General features: G+C 41.0%; 2 protein-coding genes across 2 annotated transcripts; one reads left to right on the top strand and one right to left on the bottom strand.

Moving 5' to 3' along the window:
- Positions 1 to 1,137: 1,137 nt before the first annotated feature.
- On the bottom strand, positions 1,138 to 18,143 carry LOC124136136 (digestive cysteine proteinase 1-like). Its single transcript, XM_046501949.2, has 9 exons — positions 18,007 to 18,143; positions 14,916 to 15,074; positions 11,394 to 11,563; positions 10,049 to 10,289; positions 7,687 to 7,879; positions 7,085 to 7,278; positions 5,081 to 5,172; positions 3,309 to 3,660; positions 1,138 to 2,101 (listed from the first exon to the last, which is right to left on the bottom strand). The coding sequence occupies exons 1-9, from the start codon at positions 18,047 to 18,049 to the stop codon at positions 1,914 to 1,916; spliced, it is 1,632 nt and encodes a 543-aa protein (XP_046357905.2). The 5' UTR covers positions 18,050 to 18,143; the 3' UTR covers positions 1,138 to 1,913.
- A 2,294-nt stretch (positions 18,144 to 20,437) lies between these two features.
- LOC124136137 lies at positions 20,438 to 26,427 on the top strand. Its single transcript, XM_046501950.2, has 2 exons — positions 20,438 to 20,508; positions 23,905 to 26,427. Exon 2 carries the CDS (start codon positions 23,905 to 23,907, stop codon positions 24,697 to 24,699), a length of 795 nt encoding a protein of 264 aa, XP_046357906.2. The 5' UTR covers positions 20,438 to 20,508; the 3' UTR covers positions 24,700 to 26,427.
- The last annotated feature ends 1,467 nt before the right edge of the window (positions 26,428 to 27,894 follow it).

The raw sequence follows: 27,894 nt of genomic DNA on the forward strand, positions 1-27,894 counted from the left end.
CGGGATTCGAACCCACAATCATAGGTTTCTGCAAGCCCAAGGGACGCAACTCTGCACAGCGAATCGCGGCGCCTTCGACGACTTTGCCACCCCTGCCCCAGTTATCTAACTGTCCGAGGAGACAACTCGGTCGTTTTTTCCTTATGGGTTTCTAACAATCTCGTTAAAATCAGATCTCAGTTCTCGCTATCGCTACACAAGATCGGGTTTCTAATGACAGACCCTATTGCTATTTTCATGTAGGCGGATCCATAAATAAAGAAACCAAACCATTAATCGCTTTATTGAGTCTGAATCAGTGGGCTGAGAGCATGTTTTGTTTGTTTATTTGTTGTTTAACGCCGCACTCAGCAATATTCCAGCTACATGACGGAGGTCGGTAAATAGTTGAGTCTGGACCAGACAATCCAGTGATTGACATCATGAGCATCAACCAAGTCATCACCCGATCCTGTAGTGGCCTCTTACGACAAGCATAGTCGCCTTTTACAGCAAGCATGGGTTGCTGAAGACCTATTCTACCCCGAATCTTCACGGGTCTCATTATCAGTGAGTGATAGAGAAAGGAAGTGGAATGGGGCAAATTGTTGCATGTCTCACACGTTTACTACTTTGGTGAGACCGGCTCGGCAATGTTCCGCATCTTTATTCAAACATATAAAGTCAGAATGAATACAAATATTAGTCATTTATAGTGTAACCATAAAGTTCTAGATATTTTTTGTCATTAAACAGTATATCACGTGATTAATCACGGGTTCGGGTAGCTCGGTGGGTACCCGGGTACCCGACCCCAGTACCCGAGTTACCCGTCCCAGCCCTACGACAAACCTGGAAACATGATAGGGGTGAACCGGATTTCGGCCCCAAAAGTTTCTGGCGTACCCATAAAGTACTGTATAAATATCAAATCCTTTTTATGTAATATGACAAATTGCTTCTAGTTTGATCATAATTGTAACAAAGTAGTGTAGCGGGTCTACATAGTGGTGACCACAGGAACAACCAGGGCTGTCAGTTATGAATCTGTTGAATTCATGACCATTTACAGCGTGAGCACAAGGGCCTTGCTCTTGAACATCTGTGTTCCAAGTAGTGGGGTGGTATGCCACACACATAACGTACAGTACACCGACAGATAAAACATATGTTTATTTTTCAATTCTACAAACTGTACAGATTAGTATAAAATAATCAATCAATTGTAAAATCAAGAGCACTACATTTTACTTTGAGCATTACAAAGATGAATGCAACTACAAAACATGTTTGAACCAATTTCTAAAGTTTTCATAAAAACTAAACTTCTGTCAGCCATTTTTTTCACCACTTTTCATCATTCATAAAAAAATCCATTATTTTTGGGCACGGATGGAATGTTATGATGGTTCTTACATTATGTACAGATATAGCAATGGCAGATAAACTGTCCAACTAGAAAATACTATGAATATCCGGACAAAACAAATTTCTGAGACAGAAAGAGTGAGTATAACCATCAGGTTTTCATGGGATCTAATTCAGAACAAGTCGCTCGTATGATAGTATACGAGGTGTGACACAGTGAGAACAGTCATCATGACTGCCCAGACATATTTCTCCAGTACCTATTGTTCTGTGATCTCAATATTCTTGCACTGATGTGGCCAATGGATAGCAATTAAAGCACAATATGGTGCTAATGGTTTTCATGAATGAAAAACAATAATATCTTGAATAATATCAGTACAGCTATTTTGTACATAAAATGTAAATGTGCCTTTTTTTCCTGAGGACATAGTTACATAGTTTTGTATTTTTACTTTTTATCACAAATTTTAAAATATCAACATAATATTAAATAGTGATGGCACTAAAAGTTGTAAAAATATATACAATGTTAATTTGTATGTACATGTGCAGTTTTGTGTGGTTTATTTGATATTGACGAATGTTGGTGCTGTTGCCACGCCGCAGTTGTTGTCTTTCTGAGCCATGAGGACATAGCCGTCGTTCCCCCAGTACGTGGACCACGAGTTCTTGATGAGCCAGTAGGCCTGGTTGTTCATCACACCATAACCCACAGCCAGGACAGAGTGATCCAGGGAATCAGGGTCGCTGCCTGCAAACACCAATACCATTAATAAGAACCTAATAATCTATTTTATATAGTGCCGAGTTCTAGCTAGGCTGTTCACAGACGCTTTAAATTATTATTACCCCGATCAATGGGGTAAATCTCAGCTCCCTGGGGATCATACAACCCATGTTGCATGTGAGGCGCTAGAAGGTAGGCCATCTCCTCCTACTGGGCAAGGGCGGGTCCAGCATTTTTAAAAGGGAGGGGTCCAAAATATCAAAATCCTCTCTCAGATAATTTACCGCCTACAACATACTACATTTGCTTTTCAAAAATGGGGGAGGGGGGACCCGGGTCCACTGGATCTGCCTATGCTGGGTACCCATTCACTGCTAGGGGAACAGACACATGTTTTGAACAAAGTAACATGCCTATGGGAGAGATTACTGGGTATGAATACTGTCCTAAGCATCGTGTTCCAAGTGTGGCTAAACTTGCATTCAGCATGTGATTTGAATAACACATCTCCCATACATTGCTTTGATAAATGGTTATGTGAAAATATGTTATGTTACCTAAACATGCTAAATAATTATCAAATTGATTTTTGTGGCATGTTTTTTTGATATGGTAATTAGGATACAACCAAGAGAAATTGGTCCCTTTTCTACCCAGGAATCCCCTTTAAAGATACAAGCATGAGTAAGGAGGATCTATTCTAAGCAGGAAACCTCAATGATAAATGAGGACCTATTCTACCCAGGAATCCACATTAGGGTACAAGCAGGAGTAATGAGGACCTGTTCTTCACATGAACCCCCTTTAAGGGTACAAGCATATGTAATGAGGACCTGTTCTACACATGAACACCCTTTAAGGGTACAAGCATATGTAATGAGGACCTGTTCTACACATGAACCCCCTTTAAGGGTACAAGCATATGTAATGAGGACCTGTTCTACACATGAACCCCATTTAAGGGTACAAGAAGGAGTAATGAGGACCTGTTCTACACATGAACCCCCTTTAAGGGTACAAGCATATGTAATGAGGACCTGTTCTACACATGAACCCCATTTAAGGGTACAAGAAGGAGTAATGAGGACCTGTTCTACACATGAACCCCATTTAAGGGTACAAGCATATGTAATGAGGACCTGTTCTACACATGAACCCCATTTAAGGGTACATGAAGGAGTAATGAGGATCTATCCTGGACACAAGGGGATGGACAAATGATAAAACTTACCACAAGCAGGTTCATAATAGACTCCATTAGCGTAGAAAGACAGGGACTTGTGGGAGGCATCAATGCTGACAGAGACTGGACCTTCATTGGCAATGGCCACTCTCAGTGCTTCTTGATCATAAGGTGTGACATTGACGTAGCCGGACAGCTGGACAACAGGTGACACTTTAGTGCCATGGCAGGTTCCATCGGCACCGAGGTAGGGGCCGTACTGCTCCTCCGAGGTGAGACCCCCTGTCTTCATGATGTACATGTAGGACCGGAAGTCCTCGCCCCCATCACAGGCATTGTTGCCCTCCCCCCAGGAACAGTCCATCAGCTCTTGCTGGGAAAGGCGCACCAGGTTGCCAGTCTGTGGGGACAGAGAAGGGGGTGAGTCACTGATAGAAGAAAAACAAGGGAGTCCTTGATGTGTATTTTGTCAGTATTTAGTTGAGTGGGTGGGTTGGTGGGTTTGAGTGAGTGAGTGAGTGAGTGAGTGAGTGAGTGAGTGAGTGAGTGAGTGAGTGAGTGAGTGAGTGAGTGAGTGAGTGAGTGAGTGAGTGAGTGAGTGAGGTTACCCTCTGTTTAGTTTTATTCCAAAGTACCACAATGGGGGACATCAAGAATGGTACATGTAGAGAACTGAAAATGCTTAGTGATGAGTCTGCCGCATAACAAGCCAACGCATGGACCAGGGAACACAAACAATCTTCAGTTCTTACATTAGGTTTGGATCAAGGACTCTTTCTGTTCCTTCATAATACCCGACCCGTGAAGATTCCGGGGTAGAATAGGTCTTCAGCAACCCATGCTTGCCGTAAAAGGTGACTATGCTTGTCGTAAAAGGCGACTAATGGGATCGGGTGGTCAGACTCGCTGACTTGGTTGATGCATGTCATCGATCCCCATTGCGTGGATCGATGCTCATGATATTAATCACTGGATTGTCTGGTCCAGACTCGATTATTTACAGACCGCCGTCATATAGCTGGAATATTGCTGAGTGCGGTGTTAAACAACAAACAAACCAACCAATCATAATACCCAACATTGAAAAGAAAGAGTTTCTACACATAGATAGATCACATGTCTGTGCTTGCACTAGTCCGGACTAATGCCGGTTTTACAGTTGCCACAAAATAAGATAGATACCCCACACAGACAGAGCAAGTATACTGACTCCGAGCAGACCTTCTTTGTTTTATCCCTTTAATGCCGAGCACCTTGCAGCGTAACAAGCACCATATTTTAACATTTGTATTGCAAAATAATGCTATACAGTGTTTGCATTGAATGAAATTCCAACTTGTCTGCTGACATTGTTGTGTTTGATTATCTAATGCCTAAATACCCAGAAAAACGTAATTTGATTTCTGTGGCCATTTTTCTCAATATTACAAAAAATTGAATATTAGTTGGCAATGACACACATGAGGTACTGGGAGACTTTTTTTTGCCCGTGTCTATACGAGTAGGCAAGTGAGGAAGTGAGGCAAGTGTTTCAGCAACACTGCAGTCAACTCAAAACAGGAAACACCAATGCAGGGTGTAACAGGATTATCATATGGGCTATTCAAGTTTTCTTGACATATTTTCCTTGTGAAAATCATGTTTCACAAAAAAATATTCTAAACTAGTTGACATCAGACAGGATCATTCTCATCACGTCAAAGGACAGATGTTCAAAATGTTTGGTCGTGTAAAAAGGAACTGAAGATGCACTGATTTGTAGTTTTCAAACTGATTATCTCCCCTTGACCATGGCTGAACCATCTCACAGTGCCCCTCACCTTCAGAAAGTTGGCACCTTCGATGGTGCCAGTTGTACCAAAACTCCAGCAGGAACCACAGACAGCCTGGTCTTTGACTGGAGTAACAGCACCTGAAGACAGAAGATGTTACATCATCATGTCAATAGTTCAACTGTGACCAGGTCGGTGGAGGTCATGCATCAAAACCTTTTGTTTGCAGATGGTAAATCTCACACTCCGTCGCAGTGGTGACTCAGCATAACACCACTGCCACAGGCTAATTTGCATATCACGTGACCGGACTTTTCTCTTGTTTGTAAACAAAAACGCTTTTTCAGAAATCAGTATAGAACGGACTAATGCAAGTATTTGGGGGCGCTTTACATATTGTTTTGCATAACTATATAGATATGCTACTACAACTGCGACAGTGAGTTGCATGACAATATATATTTATGCATCAAAGTGACAGTGTTGCTAGCTCTCCGTTGGGCTTCGATGACAGCACGTGGAGCCGTACAACTAATGTAAACATAGGATAACTACGCAAAAACAAGTAGATTTTTACGTATTTGCATACTTTCTCAATGAAAGTTAACCATTCTTTGACATTTGTTTATGAAAATGTGTAGACTTGTCAAACATGAAACGGATGAAAAGCATATGCAATATCTTGAATGGACTGTGAAAGATGTGACGAATCGTCACATGGCGCTGGCCTGTGGCAGAGGTACTATGCTAGCTGGCTGCCGGCCGCATGGAACTCTGGGTAGGAGAGTGGGTAAATCTGTGGGACTTATATATGAAACATATGTCTCTACACCTACAATGATATTCAGTTCTTCACCTTTAGTAAAACTCTCCAACAGTCATCAAAAATTGTACCAAAGTCTTAATTTTCATTCTTTTTTGTCTTAATCCTGTTTCAACATCTCTTTATGTCACCATATTTCTACATATATTTCCCCTAGCAACTACCTTTATTCTTATGTTCTGACAGTTACATAAATATATGTGAGACACCAAACGGTTAAGAATTACTTCACCTAGCTTGACTAAATCTTAGTCCATATATCGTCGAATTGGTCTTAGGTCTGTGTCATATTTTTCTGAACCCCATCCCCAATTTTTCATGCCCCCCTATAATAAAAACCTGACCCTAACTAATGTGTTAAAATTTATAACTTTTTATTTGGAAAAAATAGAAGTGCGTCACACCAAGCCCCCCGCCCACATATTATAGCTTCAGTGTCATTTTCTCATGATCCCAAAATTAACAGTCCCTAAGAACAGCCAAAAAAGACCATTTACACTCCCAATATTCTCAGGTTCATGTCAAATTACAGATATAAACAAAAAATAACACAACATTGGCAAATACTTTGCATTCATTATATGCATGATAAAAACCTGGAATACATGTAAGCATTGTTTGCTATATATTTATCTGTAATAAACGCCATTTTAAAAACATAATATCCTGTATTTTTTTCTCATGAAACACATTTGTATTTGTTCATATCTGTACAGGTGGTGAGGTGGAAATGGGTTTAATCGTCACGTCCAAGATTGTTGCCCTTACATAGTGAGGTGCATGCATAGGTGTGTGTGTGGCTGCTTGTACTTGTCCCGACTGATGCTGCTTAATAGTGCTAGCACATTGAGACACCATGCCGCAGTTTAACATGAATACCCAACTCAGACACAGTAAACTGACTCCGAGCTGACCAGTCCCTGTTTTAGCCCCTTAATGCCGAGCGCCAGACAGGGTAAAAACAAGTACCATCTTTTAACATCTTTTGGTATGACATGTCTTGGGATCAAACCCTGGACCTTACGCACTCCGGGCGGATGCTCTACCTCTAGACCACGGAGGTGATCCTCATATATTTTAAAGCCACAGCCATAGTGAAATACAGGAAGCAAAATCGTTTATCAAATGGCATGTTTCGTAACAGTTATTTGACCACCCTTTCAAATGTTTCCCCTTCTTCTTTGCGTCATGTGGTGACTCAGTACTTATAAATCTTTCCAACTTCTTACCAAACAGCCTCCAGTCCACCTGGTCGGGGACGTCCTTCAAGTTGTACTTGGTCTTGTCGAAGGGCAAGCCTCCGTGGTTGCCGGGGGTGTAGTGGTAGCCGTTCATCAGCTTCATCTCTTCATCGGTGCGATCGGCCATGTGGTTGACAGACAGGTGGTAGCTCAGGTTGTTTCGGTTCTTGGAGTAGATGAATCTGTAGACAGAGTGCGGCATGTACTGTTGTTCTCTTGCCATAACTTGAATTTATCAACACTTCTTGCTGTTAGGGTGTGATGAAAGTTTACATATTTCTGATCAATTACAACAGATTAAGTTTGGTCAGCCCATTTGAAAAACATGATCGGTTCAGTCTTTTTAAACATTTCAGATTGTTCTTCTCCCCTTTCCCTCTTCAGAGGCACCTATGGCCGAGTTGTCTTTAGTGCCGTATGTGGACTTTCATTCCATGACCCACATTAACCTGGCTCATCATGATATAAATTAATCACTGCTCAAAGCAGCGTTGAAACCAAGCTCACTCCTCACATTCTCTCCAAAACTTTAAGAATTAAAGTGATGAAATAAGTAACACATAAACTCATGTCTAAAGCAGCCCACCCACCTGACATTTTGTCTGAAGATATGTGTTCTCTGTGCATGTTCCTTGTCAGACACGTAGCTCCTCTTGTGCGTCTTCTTAAAGGTGTCAAACAGTAGATTTGTATGGCTGTCATCGTGGTGGATAAACTCCCTCATTGGGTTCATGTTGAGGTGATGACTAACTCCAGGCCCGGGGAACCCACCACAGGACAGATCTGCAGGGGAAGTGAAGCAGATACAGGACTTTACAATGAAGACTTTGTCAGCGGATAATTAGAATTGTTTGTTTGTTTGTTGTTTAACGCCGCACTCAGCAGTATTCCACCTATATGAAGGCGGTCTGTAAATAATCGAGTCTGGACCAGACAATCCAATGATTGACATCATGAGCATTGATCCACGCTATTGAGACACGATGACATGCATGAACCAAGTCAGCAAGCCTGACCACCTGATCCCGTTAGTCACCTCTTACAAGAAGCATAGTTGCCTTTTACAACAAGCATGGGTCGCTGAAGACCTATTCTACCCCGGATCTTTATGGGTACAGTTAGAGCGAGCAAGTATGGGTTACGCCGCTTTTAGCAATATTCAAGCAATATCACGGAGGGGGACACCGGAAATGGGCTTCACATATTGTACCCATGTCGGGAATCGAACCCGGGTCTTCTGTGTGATGAGTGGGTACAATATGAAATGCGAGAAGCCTGTTAAAAGTGTCTTCATATTTCTCATTGCCATGTCCCCTTCACACATGCCATCACATGGGTTACCATGGTTACAGGAGTGAGTGAGAAAGTGGATGTTGTGGCCAGAAGCCCATTATAAGTGTCTTCATATGTCTCATTGCCACGTCCCTCCTACACATGCCATCTCAAGGGTAACCATGGTTACGGGAATGAGCGGATGCTGTTTTAAGTTGTCAGCAATAATTCACCCATTTAATTACAACCTTTGAATAATCCAGTTTGGATCAGACAGAGCAGGTATACAGCAGGACCACCAATACTTGCTGTCTGGATGATGACCCACAACAAGCCAGGTTACCAACATGGGGGTGAGTTTGGTTTAACATGTTTAACATTGATCTGAACAGTATTCCAGGAATATCATGGCATGTCAGTTTGCTTTGGAAGGGAAACCTGACGCGATGCAGGTCTCAGATGTTTACCACTTCAGTGTAATCCGTGAGCACTGGTATGGTTCTGGATTTGAACCCATAATCATAGTGAGTGAGTGAGTATCGCTTTACGCCGCTTTTAGCAATATTCCAGCAATATCCCCGCGAGGATACCAGAAATGGGCTTCACACATTGTACCCATGTCGGGAATCGAACCCGGGTCTTCGGCGTGACGAGCGAACGCTTTAACCACTAGGCTACCCGACCGCCCCCATAATCATAGCTAACAGATGCAACTCCACGCAGACACCTTAGTAGTAGCTCCCTAGACGACTGGGCCACCGGAGTAGTGGCTCCCTAGACGACTGGGCCACCTGTACCCACTGCTAATATGTACCCATCACGCAAGACCAAGATATTTAGCTTGACAATCTTCAAATGATCTAATGGTTACCCCAAGCCTTCAAACAATGTGAAATAATACAAAAGAAATGGAAAATTTGGTTTGCAATATCCTACATTAAAAATGTGCGCATGCAGATTGATAATATGTTATATCCTATTTGTGAAACAGTTAATGAACATTGAAGTACTCAACATCATCCAAAAGGTGAGTTGAGTTTTATGTCGCTTTGAACAGTATTCCAGTTACCGTATTCGACGTAATAAGCGCCCAGGGCGCTCTCAAAATTAGAAACATGAAGCTCTTATATTATTTCGGTAGAAAAAACAGTGTTGAAAAATAAATTTCATGGTTTATGCTGACAGCCTGAAATGTTTATATAGAACATATATATTTTTCCAGAATTTAATTGCCTATAATTAAGGATGCATATGACACATGAGTGTGTATTATAAGCGAATAAATAAGTCTTGTGTATATTGATCTATCCGAAGGGGTGCTAATTGGGATTGTTCACTAGCCAGTATATTAGCAAATATCGCCATGGGCGCTTATTAGAGCGGGGCGCTTAGTACGTCAAATATGGTATATCATGTTATATCATCATGATCATGGCATGTCAACTTCATTTGCGATGTAGGTCTCAGATGTTTACCACTTTGGTGAAACCCATGCACTAATATGGCACTGACAAACCTAGAAACATAATTGGGGTGAACCATGATTCGAACCCACGACCATAGGTTTCTGGCATGCCCAGGGGAAGCAACTCTGCACAGCAAATTGCAGCATCTTTGACGACCGTGTGGCGTAAGAGTAACTGATGTGCCTTATTCAAGTTCCCCTTATATCAAACTTACTCTTTGGTGTCTCGAACGTAGTCTCCTGTATAGCCATTCCACCTTTGTAAGATTCATAGTCGAGGGAATATTTATCATAATGAGACCCCAGCAGAGTGTCATATCCCATCATTTCATATCTAACAGGGTATTTTGATTTGCTGTCGGTGTACATCACATACACATTCTCCTTTGTGCCGACAACAGTTCGCTTCATCCACAGGTCAACCTGTACACCGCTCAGCATTTTAGTTTCGGAGAACTGAAAGAAAACAACGTCAAAAGTTACAGGCTGAAAGGACAGACAACTTGTTCTCATGCAATGTCAAATCGGTTTGAGCTGTGACTTTCTCTTTTCAGAGTAAACGGTGTATTTCTCATGGGTTTGTGAGTAAATGTGTTTCAAGCCATATTACCATGGTTACAGCTAAAATAAAATACCAATAAAAAAAATGATGACAGCTGTCGTACTCGTTGTAATAAGGACTGTGCTCCATCAAGTGCCTCCTTACAAACATCTAGACCCATGTAGCCTCTACAAAGACTGAAAATGTGTGCAACAGTCAATATTTTTGTGTGCATATAACCAACTTATTACAAACAACTGCAGTGCAGATGGGGTATAGAAATGCCTTGTAACTATTACCGAAAAACTTTTGTGTCACCAACGTCAAAAACCAAACATAATTCATTGTGTGTGGTTATAAGCTAACAATCACCACTCCTTGTCAATTTTTTAAGCTCCCATGGCACTTACTACAGGGAATATGGTACATAACATTGATTCATAATGATCAAATCTAGGCAAGGCAGTTGTCTATAGAAACGTCCCCCACTTTCAGGTATTATTAAACAGCCATGAAACCATCCAATCCTCACTTTAGTCGTCCCTTTGACACAAACACAGGGCAACAATAGGGCATAGGGCAACAGGGTCTGGCTACATAACAGTAAACATAATTTGCGACAACATCTGTTTAAGATATCTGTTGGCTCCTAAAAACTTAAGTTTGGCTCCTCAAATATTCATGTTAGGAGCCGCTTGGCTCCCTAACACATAACAAATTTAGACTAGAGGGCTGTTTATTTTGAATCGGACACCTTGCTTGAAGAGACACGTGGGAATCAATTCAGAAAGCGTTTATATTTCTATGTCAGAACATAAAAGGTAAAAATGGTAAACACGGTAAAGGTAGCAGTGTCCTTTATCATGTCTATTGTAACTTCTAAGTCGAGTACACCACTGAACAGTGCCAAATAAATAGTAAAAATGTTAATCTTGTACAAACATAGGAACAGTGTTAATCGTCCAGCAGCAATGTGGGTAAATGGTAAACTTGTCAGGGGTGGCTTTGTGTGGGTTTACCTTGAATCCTGTGAGATCTGGCAGAATTGACTGTATTGTAGTGACAGTGTCATTGGTGCCATTAGTCTGGAAGCACATCTCTGTATTTACAGTGTAGTTGGACATTGGCGCCAGCTTGTAAGTAATGCCATACTTTCCCACATCAGCTCTCAGGATTGTGACAACACTACCTGAAATAGGGACAAGAAGTAGGGCTGGCTAAAAAAACATCAATAATTGGAATTATTGTCGATGGAAAGAAATATTAACGATAATCGATACGAAAATTGTCATTGATAATATCTAACATAAACTGTTGTGATGAAATTAACATTTTAGGTTACCTAAGCAGATTTGTTTTTGTCCATTGCCAAAGACGGAAACCAACTGATTTTGTTATACCTTAAATGTCCACAAAGTAATCCATGGGTATTATGCCATCTTTAGCAGTTTTCAAGCAATATAACGGTGGTGGTCATCAGAAATGGGCTTCACACACTGTACCCATGTGGGGAATCAAACTCAAGCCTTCAGTGTGACAGGCAAACACATTAACCACTTAGCTACCCCACCACCCTAGCTCTGACTTAGAAATCAGGGTGCAACTGTGGTAAATATTGCATTATGATATTAACAGGTTGGTATGCAATAACAAAGAATTATTCTGAATTTGTGCTCAACTTATAGTACATTTTGCATATCTAGTGTCTATCATAATATGACATATGACCTAATATTGACCTGTTTTTACAATGACGTTATCACTGAATCACCAACAGTATTTGTTTTCTGGCACTAAGTGCACTATTATAAGCATGTATACCCCATGAAGATCCGGGGTAGAATAGGTCTTCAGCAACCTATTCTTCACGCAAAAGACTTGGTTGTCATTGTATAACAATTGCGTGGATCGATGCTCATGATGTCAATCACTGGATTATCTGGTTCAGACTTGAGCTGGAATATTGCTGAGTCCAGCGTTAAACAACAAACAAACCCCTAGATTGACACCAAATCCAGCACACAATTCCATCATTAAGGTTTGTTTGGTTTGTTTGGTTTGTTGTTTTACGCCGCACTCAACAATATTCCAGCTATATGACGGAGGTCTGTAAATAATCAAGTCTGGACCAGACAATCCAGTGATTAATGTCATGAGCATCGATCCACGCCATTGGGATCCATGACATGCATCAACGAAGTCAGCGAGCCTGACCACCCGATCCCGTTAGTTGCCTTTTACGACAAGCATAGTCACCTTTTACGGCAAGCTTGGGTTGCTGAGGACCTATTCTACCCCCGGAATCTTCACGGGTCCATCATTAAGGACTGAATGAATGTTGTTTTAGGCTGTGGTCAGCCACTCTATAGTGGTATCACTAAAGCCTGTGAACAAGCCTGGATACCACAAACTAGTGGCTGACGTCATGAGCAACAACCCACCCTGTCCAGGTGTGATGCCAAATAAATAGCAAGGGCTAAAACTTTAACTACCTGAGCCATTGTCCCTGTGCACTTTAGATAATCATTAACTGTAAGATAACTACAGTCAAGTCTCGTTAATCCGACATCGTTGGTTGCACATGATTATGTCGGATTAACGAGTATGTCGGATTAACGAAATTAAGTGATTTGTGAGCGAAAATCGGACATCTTCACGATAGATAATAACCGTGTGTACCTTGTAATAAAATCATTAAAAACGAAATATTTTTATTGTTATGTTGTTTATTCATTCATTCCTTAATTTATAATTAATGACATTGCAATAATAATAATAATTTTCCTATTTATACGTAACAATAGAGACATTACTCACTGAATATATCACATCAACCACACACGTTTCCTCGTGTAAATGCAAGTGCTACTGTCTTAACAACTTGCTTCATCTACTTAAAATAGTCTGTCAGTGTTTTCTGTTTCTCACATTTTGAAGGCACATTTCTCAAAGTCCCCTGTTCGCTTGACGTCTAGGGCTTGTGGTTCTTCAGCATCAGCATTGTCGAGGTGTAATTTCATTTGCTGTTTCTTATAATAAAGCTTGAAATTTTTTATGATCCCGGCATCTAGTGGCTGAATGTGCGATGTGGTGTTTGGTGGCAAAAAGTGACATTTCACATTAGTTGTGTCGACAGTAGCATGGGATGGGGCGTTGTCCAACAGCAATACCACGTGGCGTCGCTCCAATCGCATTTGCCGATCCAAGATCAGTAGCCAGGCTTTGAATATTAATGAAGTCATCCATGCTTTCTTGTTTACATACCAGTCGACCATGTTTTATATACCTGTTCTTATTTTAAACTGGCTAGAATGCACATTTATCTGGTTTCAATCTGTAAACTACATTTGTATAGCTTTGTACATACAGGTTTGAATAGCTTTTCCTGTTAATTGTTAAAGTTAATCTCTGCAGCCAGTGCGTGTCAAAACACGGGGTTGTGTACTCGCGGGCAGATGACCACGGAGTACGCTGACCACTGTGTCGGATTAACGAGACTGATTAATGAGCGATTTCGGTAATTCGTTGCAAATTAGGTTTGTCGGAGTCGGAGTGAGAGAATGTCGGATTAACGGGACTAAATAGCACTGAATCAATCGGTTCCCATCATTTGTGTCGGATAAAGCCGAGTGTCGGATTAACGAGTGTCGGATTAACGAGACTTGACTGTATATACTATATGTATTCAACACAAGTTAACGAACACCCACAATAGGAAGGCTGTGTGTTGCAATATACGTCAGCCCTGATTAACTATAGTCATGTGAAAAAATGGGTGTCCCTTAACTTTTTTTGAGTATTTATTTGTATATATCATAAAGATTGAGTTAGGAAACAAACAAAGTAGAGTTTGAATGACTTGAAAGCCAAACACAGAACTTGAGCATCTTATCATTAACACATTTCCCACAGAAGAAGCTTTCTCAGATAAATTTTCAACAAATAGCCTTCTTTCACTATTTACAATCCTATCAGGCAGATGGTGCACACTGGAGTGACGACAACCGCATTAGTTCACCCCGCGGCTGTGTCAGTACCAGGATGTACATGATTCATATATCTGTCACATCCTGTTCAACAACACACAGGCAGGCCATCACAACAATACTGTCTACCATGCAAGACAGAAGTGTCCTGACACGAGGCAGTCAACAGAGGCAAGATCTGAACCAGCACCACCTCCCCATCATAGTGCAATGCAGGGATTGAACACGGCAATCTCCGGGGCCAATTTCAGGCCTAGACATACCATGTTATTTGCAGGAAATGTTGTAAAACATTCAAAATTTGAAAGTATTTTTTGGTTTCACCATAGCTTTTATCGCCATCACAGTACTGTCAGTATTTCCTGCCACATCGTACATTTATTGCATGTTAATACAGACAAACCAGTCAATGCCATGTTTAAAGAGAGCAAAAAAAACCAACCTGGACCAACAGACAAGAACTTTGGATGAGCTCAATATGTGTTGAAATAAGAAACAGTTAAACACATAATTGGATTTGTTCCTAGACTAGTGCCAGTCTCCTATATGACATACCTCCATAGTAGTCGATCCTGCTCCTGTTATTCTTGCTGTCAAAGTAGGCTGTGAAGGGTTCATTGATTTCAGCATACGGCAGTCGGAGGACGCCATTAATGATATAGGTGGAGTTGAATGTAGGTGGAGTGGCTTTCACATGGGCGGAGGCACAGAGGCCTAGGTATAACACAAACACATATGCAATAATATCATCACATCCAAACATGTCAGCTGCAATAATATAATATGCTAAATCTCAAACATAGAAATGTTGTGGTTTGTATTACCTGGTCAACACAATACTTAGCTTCTACCTGTTCTACATGTTCTATGGATGACTGAGAGTATAAAAAACACAGAATAAAAATATCAGACCTGCAACATATTGGAGCATGTGGAGGTTTTGCGGGTAAGAGATCCAGATAAGTGAGTGAGTGAGTGAGTTGGGTTCAATGCCGCTTTTAACATTATTCCAGTTATATCACGGTGTGTCAGCTTAATGGGGGAGGAAAGCCCGAAGTGATGCAGGTCTCAGACGTTTACCAATTCGGTGAAACCCACGAGAACAGGTATGGTGCTGACAAACCTAGAAACATAATCAGGGCGAACCGGGATTCGAACCCCAATCATAGGTTTCTGGCATGCCCAAGGGGCGCAACTCTGCACAGTGAATCATGGGGCCTTAGACAACTGGGCCACCCGTGCCCCCAGACCCAGATATGCCGTGTATAATATGCAAAATAAATCACCATTATCCAATTAATTATATTGCTCCATACAAATGCACATAAAAATATAAAAAAAACAATAGTATAACAACCCTGTGCATAATTACTCCCATGCAGTCTTTCCAGCTTGAATATCTGTGTCTTCACAGATCTACATAGCCTACATTAACTCTACTGCAGTGAATAGTGAACAAAGGCTCAGTCATCATAAAGCATCTTCCCAAGCCTGTGTCAAAGCCTAGTTTCTGGAAACAAGACATTGATAAGAAGGCTGGTGGACACTCCTGCCTTGGGAAGATGTCGTAACGTAGATGTGTACATCGCTGTTGTGAGCCAATGTGACACACTTGGGGCAGCACATGAACACATGCAAACTAGAGCCCTGCATTCTAGGCACTACCCATTGGTTAACAAATACCCCACCGACTGGACCTAAGGGAGTAAAAAGAAATTGAATACCTAAAATATAACTATCAATAGTTGAATGCATCTTCCCGAGGCAAGGGAGTTAACTGACCATAAAAGTCCAGTTTTCACCCTTGATAAACTCGGCTGGAATTCCGGAGTTTCATTTTGGCTAGTTTAATGAGTCCATGCATAGTCCAATCAAAATCATGTACAAATTAGACATCCAGGCCGTGAGCCCGATGGATTTCAACAAGTAGATTTAGGTCGACTGCAGGATTTGAAAAGCATGTGTACGGTCAACTGGGTGTCAACAGATATTTTTTTCAAATCTTTTCATGTTTTTAATTAAGGGGCTAAATTGATTGAATGCACTTCGCGAGGTAAGATCCATTTTATAACAATATAGATCTTGATTATTGATCAGATCTTCCTGACTGGGATCCGCCATTTTGTTTGAAGCAAGTGCAAGTGATATGAGAGGTGAAATCTGATTGATCAGTAGGAGGGACATAGACAATGAGTTCACACAGTAGCAGACAGTGTTACATGATCCAATCTCATTAAAATCAGAATTAGTTTTTGCTGCCGCTAAACAAAGATCTGAGGACATCCCATTACGGGTCACGTCAGAACGACCTTTCACGAACTTTGACCGACTACTGAAACGACTAACAAGAAGTTGACATCAGCCAAATAAAAAGCATCTTTCTCGAGCTTTACACTGCACTCGTTTCAACCTGTCAACTTCCACCTCAGACTATGCTTGAAATATATGTTGACACAGTTCTCGATTAAAATTTTGAAAACTGAACAAACGGACATTCCGGAATGACCAAGATATGGTTGCGATTGCATGGCAGTGCTTCCCACGTACTGTGCAACACCTCCTCTGTTCGCATGTTTATCCCAGGGAAGCGAGAGATAGACGATAAATTTGATGGAATCAGTCGTACAGGCCTTAACTGTCATTCTGAATACCCCATGTACCCCATAACGTTTTCGAGGATGCATGATTTGAATACACATTCCGACAGTCACTTTCATGATCTGGTAAGCGACGCTTTGATTGGTCGGATGAAAGGTCGTTCTGATGTGACCCGTAATGGATGTCCTCAGATCTTTGTTTAGCGATGGCAAGAACTAAGGTCTGATTTTAATGAGATTGTACATAATCCTGACTGAAACCTATACTGTGATAATGGGATGGTTGTTAATGATTCATACTACTTTGATACTGTAACTATGGTAACACAAGCATATTGCACAACTACTTCATTGTTAAATCGCTCATTGCCTGCTGGCAGTTTTAGAAATTAGTATCCACAGAGCTAGTGAGAGTAGAGGGCCACCAGCCCTGAACATGTCATGTTCCCGAGGCAAGAGAGTTAACTGACAACAAAGCAATAGTTAAGCTAGAAAACATAGTTTAGAATAATATATGAGTGAAAGCCCAACACCTGCTTCAAATTTTAACCGCAACCTTAATCCAGAGACCATATACCGATTGGTATATATGGTGTCTGCCTAACACTGAATATAAATATGTGCAATTTTGCTTGTTCCATATCGTATTTAGTAGATATTGCATAAATGATTTTTTAATACTTGCCATATTTTTTTTTTAAATATTCGCGAGATGCGTAAGAGAATGAAGTTTTACCAAGCTGCAAATCATGCGTGAATGTACAATCTGCCCCCAATTTTCATGACACAGAATGGGGATAAACACGGTCGCAAAAGTATCTGAAAACTCAACTCAAAGATGCGAAAACGACCCACCCCCATCGGGCCGGGCTTGTATAATTCCAATAGCATATATATTATACCCTCGATTATATCATTGTCACTCTCGCGTACAATTAAGGTTTTAAACATATTCTTCCAAATGATCTAGGTTTCTGTACCATAATCCAAGATACCACCACTACCAAGCAACGAATGCAGCTATAGAAACTGTACAAAATCTATCTTACCTGCGACTGCCAAAACGATCACAACCTGCAAGCTGCTCGCCATGTTGTTGAGTGAAGTCACATGACTAGTCACGTGGCCTTCGCGTTCTCGTCATGTGATGACTCACATGCCGTGGGCAATCTGAAAGGCTTGACGACTGTAATCAAATACACACAATGCTATATATCAGTGTAAACGTTTAAAATCACATATGTGAAACCGAAACCGTTTAGGACAGGAAACAAAGAAGTCTTATCTGTGCGCGCCCGAAAATCATTGTTTTAAAAGAGAACATATACACGAGGCTTGTTCACAGGACTTTTTAGCGAAATTCATGCATACCGTTTTCATCGAAAGCCTAAACCACTTCAATCTCATTAAAATCAGATCTTAGCTCCTTTGTTTAGCGGTAGCGAGAACTAAGATCTGATTTTAATGAGATTGAAACCACCTGCGTTTAGCTTAGACAAACACGAGATAGAACCATTTGTCATATCATACATGTATGTGGGTGATTCTACCAAAAGTGGCAATACTGACACACGCTTTCATCACAAATTGAGTCAATAAATGTATTTGTTTAGCATGATAATTGTAACCTATGTTAATTTGTGTTTATAAAGACAAACTCAGCTGTGAAGTTTGCTCAATATTAATCTATACAAACATGAAGAACATAAGAAATCAATATCAAATGTAATTACCACAACATATATAACTAATACCATAAATCGTAATTAGTTTGATTTAATCTCAGAATTATTTCTGCACACACTGTAAGTTGCAATCCGGTCATTTAAAGTGTGTTGATATAAAGTTTGATTATATATTCTAACCAAAGGGGAAACAAATATGAATAACTCACAAACTTTATACTGTACATGCTTCAAAAGTGTTTTGTTTTATATATAATACATATATAAATATGTTTAAAGCAAAATGAACTTTTCACTAATACCACCCAAATTAGAAACAAAATCAACAGGAACTTGAAATTATTGATGCATTATCCTGCATTTATATAGACAATTAAGAGAGACTGCAAGCATGCTGTGGTAATGGGATCGTTTTGGTAATGACAACACAGTAATTGTAATGAGAACACTGTTCAAAAAATAACTTTCAGTTTTCATTTAACATGTAGGTTGAACATTATCACTGGTTTCAGACCCGTGAAGATCCGGGGTAGAATAAGTCTTCAGCAACCCATGCATGTCGTAAAAGGCGACTATGACGGGATCGGGTGGTCTGGCTCGCTGACTTGGTTGATGCATGTCATCGATCCCAATTGCGTGGATCGATGCTCATGATATCAATCACAGGATTGTCTGGTCCAGGCTCGATGATTTACAGACCGCCGTCATATAGCTGGAATATTGCTGAGTGCGGCGTAAAACAACAAACATATACAAACAAGGGTTTCAGGTAACCCAAACCTGTATCAATATTTAGTTTTCACTGTAAATATAGACACCATATTCTGATATAATGTGATTTGTCTAATAATTTGTCGCCCCACCCCCTACGTCTCTCTCTCTCTCTCTCTCTCTTAATAAAAGAGGTTTTATCGTCTGTGCTTATTGACATTGAAGCACGTCCTATTGTTATCACATGGATATTACCCAGGTGCAGTAACCGTGTTCGTTCTATATATTGACGCCCGGTAAACTGCGGCCCGTTTTTTTTTTTAAAGTTATACACTCGTGTTCCAAAAGTTAATCGGGTACACGGCTTTCTCCGTTATTTCAGTGTGGCACAGGTCTTTTTCACATCTGCTGTTTGGCACGGGTGGCCCAGTCGTCTAAGGCGCCGCGATTCGCTGTGCAGAGTTGCATTCCTTGGGCACGCCCCAAAACCTATGATTGTGGGTTCGAATCCCGGTTCGACCCGATTATGTTTCTAGGTTTGTCAGCACCATACCGTGGCTCGTGGGTTTCACCGAAGTGGTAAACGTCTGAGACGCCGCCATATAACTGGAATAATGTTAAAAGCGGCGTTAAAATACAACTCACTCACTCACTTCATTATATAAGACGGGATGAAATGCTTCTCGCCATTGCGATACATGTAACTTTTGTTTGATGTTTCCATGCCTTCTTTTACTCCAGTTTTGAACACTCATTTTAACCCTACTGCATACCAGTTGGAAAAAAAATATATGATATTCCATACGTTTCGCGATTACATTTTGTTTTACATAACGTTCATTGTCATCATTTAAATAAAACCAAAAACAGGTACACTTTAATCTATGTCAAGTATGTAATGAGGTGGCATTGTGATGAAATGCTAAACGGTTGCAATTCGAGATCCTCCGATCCCGTAAACTTGGCCCCGTCCCTCATGTCGCAAGTTGACGTAGCGCACAGGGAGCTGGGAACCAGCTTAAGCTTTCGCCGATCTATGACGTAACGTGTCTATGACGTCATTATATTGTCGCTTCCGAGCAGAGGTTCAACATTGCGCACACGGACTTGCATAGTTAATGGTATTGTTCACGGGGATAAATCAGAGACGTAATCGTAAGTATGCACCGAGCGTGTTCCTTTCACTAGAAGTTTCTAGGGACATCACGTCGAACTCTTAATTAAAGCCATGCATCTAATGAAACCAATGTTATTGACAGCTGTACTGCCCCTTTTAAACCTTTGTAATCAGTCCAGCAGTCTGCGGTCTAGTTGTACAGTATTCGCCCTGATGTTATCTTGTCATGCCCCGATAACAGGTTACCTTTGTCGTTATCAGTAACAGACGACCTTGAGAATGAACTAACCTATTGAATCTGAATATACAATGACCGACTTTCCCTGCACATACACGTGTGTACTGGCATGGGTGTTATATACCAATTTGTTGACTTAGGCATTTATTTGTATCGATGTATTCACAGTTGATCAAAGAACGAACGCAACAAAGTGATCGTGTAGTTATGCTTGGGCGCACAAGTATATTAGAACATAAACATGCAGGAGACATATTAAGTTGTGTGACATACTCCCAAAAGACTTTGTATAACTACATCTTTTCATCAGGCTCGCTGAGTTGGTTGGTGCATGTCTTCGATCCCACTTGGGTGGATCGATGCTCATGTTATTAATCACAGGATTGTCTGGTCCAGACGCGATTATTTACAGACATCGCCGTCATATAGCTTGAATATTGCTTAGTATGGCGTTAAACAACCAACAAAAGCTACTACTACTACTTCTTCTTCTACTACTACTACTACTACTACTACTACTACTACTACTACTTCTACTACTACTCTACTGCTTCTACTACTACGTCTATTACTACACTACTACTACTCTACTCCTACAACTACTACTACTACTACAACTACTGCGGCTACTACTATTACTACTTCTAATACTACTACTGCTGTTACTACCACCACCAGTACTACTATTGCTACTACTACTACTACTACTACTACTACTCTACTACTACTACTACTACTACTACTACTACTCTACTGCTTCTACTACTACGTCTATTACTACACTACTACTACTCTACTCCTACAACTACTACTACTACTACTACTTCGGCTACTACTACTACTACTACTACTACTACTCTGGTACTTCTACTACTACTACTACTACTACTACAACTACTACTACTACTACTACTACTACTACTACTACTACTTCTACTACTACTCTACTGCTTCTACTACTACGTCTATTACTACACTACTACTACTCTACTCCTACAACTACTACTACTACTACAACTACTGCGGCTACTACTATTACTACTTCTAATACTACTACTGCTGTTACTACCACCACCAGTACTACTATTGCTACTACTACTACTACTACTACTACTACTCTACTACTACTACTACTACTACTACTCTACTGCTTCTACTACTACGCCTATTACTACACTACTACTACTCTACTCCTACAACTACTACTACTACTACTACTTCGGCTACTACTACTACTACTACTACTACTCTGGTACTTCTACTACTACTACTACTACTACTACAACTACTACTACTACTACTACTTCGGCTACTACTACTACTACTACTACTACTACTCTGGTACTTCTACAACTACTACTACTACTACTACTACTACTACTACTACTTCTACTACTACTCTACTGCTTCTACTACTACGTCTATTACTACACTACTACTACTCTACTCCTACAACTACTACTACTACTACAACTACTGCGGCTACTACTATTACTACTTCTAATACTACTACTGCTGTTACTACCACCACCAGTACTACTATTGCTACTACTACTACTACTACTACTACTACTACTCTACTACTACTACTACTACTACTACTCTACTGCTTCCACTACTACGTCTATTACTACACTACTACTACTCTACTCCTACAACTACTACTACTACTACTACTTCGGCTACTACTACTACTACTACTACTACTACTCTGGTACTTCTACTACTACTACTACTACTACTACTACTACTACTACTACTACTACTACTACTACTACTACTACTTCTACTACTACTCTACTGCTTCTACTACTACGTCTATTACTACACTACTACTACTCTACTCCTACAACTACTACTACTACTACAACTACTGCGGCTACTACTATTACTACTTCTAATACTACTACTGCTGTTACTACCACCACCAGTACTACTATTGCTACTACTACTACTACTACTACTACTACTACTACTACTACTCTACTACTACTACTACTACTACTACTCTACTGCTTCTACTACTACGTCTATTACTACACTACTACTACTCTACTCCTACAACTACTACTACTACTACTACTTCGGCTACTACTACTACTACTACTACTACTACTCTGGTACTTCTACTACTACTACTACTACAACTACTACTACTACTACTACTCTACTACTCTACTACTACTACTACTACTACTACTCTACTGCTTCTACTACTACGTCTATTACTACACTACTACTACTCTTCTCCTACTACTACTACTACTACTACTAGTAGTACTACTACAACTACTGCGGCTACTACTATTACTACTTCTAATACTACTACTGCTTCTACTACTACTTCTATTACTACACTACTACTACTCTACTACTACTACTACTACTACTACTTCGGCTACTGCTTCTACTACTACTTCTATTACTACACTACTACTACTCTACTCCTACAACTACTACTACTACTACAACTTCTGCGGCTACTACTATTACTACTTCTAATACTACTACTGCTGTTACTTCAACCACAACTACTACTAGTGCTACTACTACTACTACTACTACTCTACTACTACTACTACTACTACTACTACTACTACTACTACTACTACTACTACTTCGGCTACTCTTACTACTACTTCTATAACTACACTACTACTACTCTACTACTACTACTAGTAGTAGTAGTACTACTACAACTACTGCGGCTACTACTTCTAATACTACTACTGCTGTTACTACAACCACCACTACTACTATTGCTACTACTACTCTACTACTACTGCTGCTACTACCACCACCACCACCACTACTACTACCACTACTACTAATACTACTACTACTATCATCTTTTTGTTGTTGTTGATACATGTTATCAGTGTACACTTTATGAATATTTTCTATCACTTACCTACTACCAGAGCTACTGATGCCTATACCACATAACGATGAAGCGTGCCAGAACCTATATATAATCGTAGGTTCGAATCCCAGATTTGTTCTAATTACGTTACTTGGTTTGTCAGCGCCATTTCCGTGGTCGTGGTTTCAAGTCAGACCCACACTGCTTCGGGATTTCCCCCTTATGGGAAAATAGCACGAGTTATGCCGTGAGATAACTATGGAGTATCGCGTGGGCCATAATCAAAAGGTCTAAAAGTGACGTGTGACGAACCCCTGCATTTCTTCATTCCAGATGTTGACTGCGATAGAGACTCAGCAACGCCGGGCTAAACTCAACCGGAAGACAACGAGCACTCTGAGCGTCACCTCTCAATCTGAACTTGATAATAATAATAGCGCCCAAAACAAAAACAAAGTAAAAATTAAAAAAACAATCCAGCCTAAGGCAGTCCCTGCGAAAAAGTCAGGGAGCGCAAAAAAAGAAGTCGCAAAAGACGAGAAGAAGAAGCCAAAGAAAGAAAAGAAGAAATTTGGAAGATTCTCTGTATCACTCCCTTCGGGTGTGCCCAAAGTCATCAAAATCAAGGGGCCAGGCCTTGTCCACAGAAAGAAGAAGTACTTGAATAAGGAACTCCAGGTTGAACCAGCTCAGCCCTTCACCGAAGTCATAGGAATGGAGGAAGTGTTTGTCAACAGGGTTCATCTCTATGACGAAGAGGCAGAGAAGAAAATTCAGTTGAAATCGCCGGGGCCAAAAACACCCGAAAACTATGGCCGCAGTGTGGAGTTTTACAGGCATATCAACGAAGCGCGAGCCATCTATGTTGGAGCTGCCACTCGGTGTGGGGTCCAGCTGCTGACGGGGCGAGTAGTCGGGGACATTGATGATTGGGAGAAGTACTGTAGTGAGAAGACAGAGATGGAGAAACAGTGGAGGAGAGAATGCCGGGAACGCGACAATGCGCGGGAAAAGGAGAGTAGGAAGGTCGATGAGGGGGAGGGCACCTGCTGCTTTGCTGTGGGAAGGTGTGGACAGTGGGTGAAGGCACAGTTTAAAGATATCTTCCCCTGCTGTCTACCCGGGTGAGGGTGTGGTGGAGTGTGTGGACTACCCATGTGTTGGGAGGGCCTTGTGTCAAGTGTGTGGAACATTCTAGTGTCCAATGTCTGGGAGAGCCTTGTGTCAAGTGTGTGGAACATTCTGATGTCCAATGTCTGGGAGAGGCTTGTGTCAAGTGTGTGGAACATTCTGATGTCCAATGTCTGGGAGAGCCTTGTGTCAAGTGTGTGGAACATTCTGATGTCCAATGGCTGGGAGGGCCTTGTGTCAAGTGTGTGGAACATTCTGATGTCTAATGGCTCGGATACCATGTGTCAAGTGTGTGGAACATTCTGATGTCCAATGGTTGGGAGAGCATTGTGCCAAGTTTGTGGAATATTCAAGTGTCCAATGGTTGTGAGAGCCTTGTGTCAAGTGTGTGGAACATTCTGATGTCCAATGGTTGGGAGAGCATTGTGCCAAGTTTGTGGAATATTCAAGTGTCCAATGGTTGTGAGAGCCTTGTGTCAAGTGTGTGGAACATTCTGATGTCCAATGTCTGGGAGAGCCTTGTGTCAAGTGTGTGGAACATTCTGATGCCCAATGTCTGTGAGAGCCTTGTGTCAAGTGTGTGGAACATTCTGATGTCCAATGTCTGGGAGAGCCTTGTGTCAAGTGTGTGGAACATTCTGATGTCCAATGGTTGGGAGAGCCTTGTGTCAAGTGTGTGGAACATTCTGATGTCCAATGTCTGGGAGAGCCTTGTGTCAAGTGTGTGGAACATTCTGATGTCCAATGTCTGGGAGGGCCTTGTGTCAAGTGTGTGGAACATTCTGATGTCCAATGGTTGGGAGAGCCTTGTGTCAAGTGTGTGGAACATTCTGATGTCCAATGTCTGGGAGGGCCTTGTGTCAAGTGTGTGGAACATTCTGATGTCCAATGGTTGTGAGAGCCTTGTGTCAAGTGTGTGGAACATTCTGATGTCCAATGTCTGGGAGAGCCTTGTGTCAAGTGTGTGGAACATTCTGATGTCCAATGTCTGGGAGGGCCTTGTGTCAAGTGTGTGGAACATTCTGATGTCTAATGGCTCGGATACCATGTGTCAAGTGTGTGGAACATTCTGATGTCCAATGGTTGGGAGAGCATTGTGCCAAGTTTGTGGAATATTCAAGTGTCCAATGGTTGTGAGAGCCTTGTGTCAAGTGTGTGGAACATTCTGATGTCCAATGTCTGGGAGAGCCTTGTGTCAAGTGTGTGGAACATTCTGATGCCCAATGTCTGTGAGAGCCTTGTGTCAAGTGTGTGGAACATTCTGATGTCCAATGTCTGGGAGGGCCTTGTGTCAAGTGTGTGGAACATTCTGATGTCCAATGGTTGGGAGAGCCTTGTGTCAAGTGTGTGGAACATTCTGATGTCCAATGGTTGGGAGAGCCTTGTGCCAAGTGTGTGGAACATTCAAGTGTCCAAGACCAGTGTAAAAAGTGTGTTTACTGTGTTTTACGTATATTTAGTATGCCGTAAATTCAGGGCCCCTTGTTTGGGAGAACATATAAACGTGTCTGATATATTCAAGTATACTTAGAGTACAATGGATGGCATTTTAAACGTTACGGTTATGAAAGCTTTGATGACCGAAAATAAAACATCTGAACAGAAAGCTCTTCCTCTTTCATTGTCTCATACGTTGCATGACGTCTTAACCCTTTGCAAATAAGTCATTTCATTTAATGTTTCCTACCTATTAACTGCGAACATATGACACATATTTTAAGGTAATGGACGTTTCGTCTCATTTTTTTCAATTCACGCGCTGTGATAGCGATATTAGACTTGTACAATTCACACTTCATATATACCGTAATGTTATTTTCTTTCTAGTGTTCAGGTTACCAATGGTCGTATAAGGCAGTTCACATACAGCATTGTCCAACGCAATTACCTCCCGCTGGGTCACTTTAGGTACATGTTCATCGCACAGATATATAAACTGCCGGACAAAAGAAAGTCTATGCTGGATTTGACTAAACAGTTTACAAACGTTATCGAAACGTTACTGGGCCGAAACACAACTATGATACTCGTATGAAATACATCTCCACCGAATAACCAGTTCTTGTCTGTTTCAATTTTGCCACCATCAAAAATGGGTGTATACTTTATTTTGCCCGGCAGTGTATTGTATATAGAACTCAGTCGCATGCACCGTGAGTTGGCCAATGTTGTTTTATGTCGCCCTAAAAGCATTAAATGTATATCCCAGCCTACTTGAGAGGTTTGGGGTGGACAGGGGCAGATCCTGGCACGGCCAAGGGGGAGCAAAATGCAAAATACAGTAAACTACGGTTATAACGAACCCGCTTATAACGAACTGACGGATATAACGAACTTACTTTTTTGGTCCCGACTATTTGCTGTAGTTATGCTGTATATGTGCTTATAACGAACTACGGTTATAACGAACTAAAATTAGTAGTCCCTTTGAGTTCGCTATAACCGTACTTTATACTGTATACAGGAATATGTATACAGTTTTTACCATAAACATGTTACTGTGATGAAATGAGATTGAAATCAATATAGAGTTGTTTACGATTGGCGCAGCATCATGGCATGAAAGTGGGACTATATTTCTCATATACTTTATTTCAGAAAACGTAATCAATTGTTTCATGGTGTCACTACAGTCTATAATGACGTCATGGATTCTACAAAGTATTGATATTCCTCTCTTGTCCCCGTAGTGTCTCTTTTTCAGAAATCGGATCTACCATTACCATTACCCTAAGACGATTAAACGCGCCAGGAAGAATTATTATAATTATTTAACTGTACTCAGACTGAATCTGTCAAAGACAAACAAGTGGTCGATATCATGATAGTATAAAACCTAAAGCAGTCTCGCGACCATACCGTATGCTGTTTCCTGTGTAGTGAAATACTTCTCATTTTGGGTCCAGATATATAGGGGCTATGCTGTATTAATATTCGCTGAAATCCTCTGTATGCTGAAGGTGATTACACTTATCTGTTAGGTATATCATGACATTTTGCTACTGTGTTCGAAATTGCCTCTGCCCACAATTCCGAACAGAAGATGTTGGTGCAAACTTTCTTGCAACAAACAGAATTGGTTTCGAGAACCCAAGGAAGCCGAGAATACAATCTGATTTCTGATTCGTCGACCGATAATAGTTTAGTGCCGTGTACATGTTAGTGGGCGTGGTAGAGCGCTGCATAAATACG

This window comes from Haliotis rufescens, unplaced genomic scaffold, assembly GCF_023055435.1.
Source record: "Haliotis rufescens isolate VD_foot unplaced genomic scaffold, xgHalRufe1.0.p SCAF_2, whole genome shotgun sequence".
Lineage (NCBI taxonomy): Eukaryota > Metazoa > Mollusca > Gastropoda > Lepetellida > Haliotidae > Haliotis > Haliotis rufescens.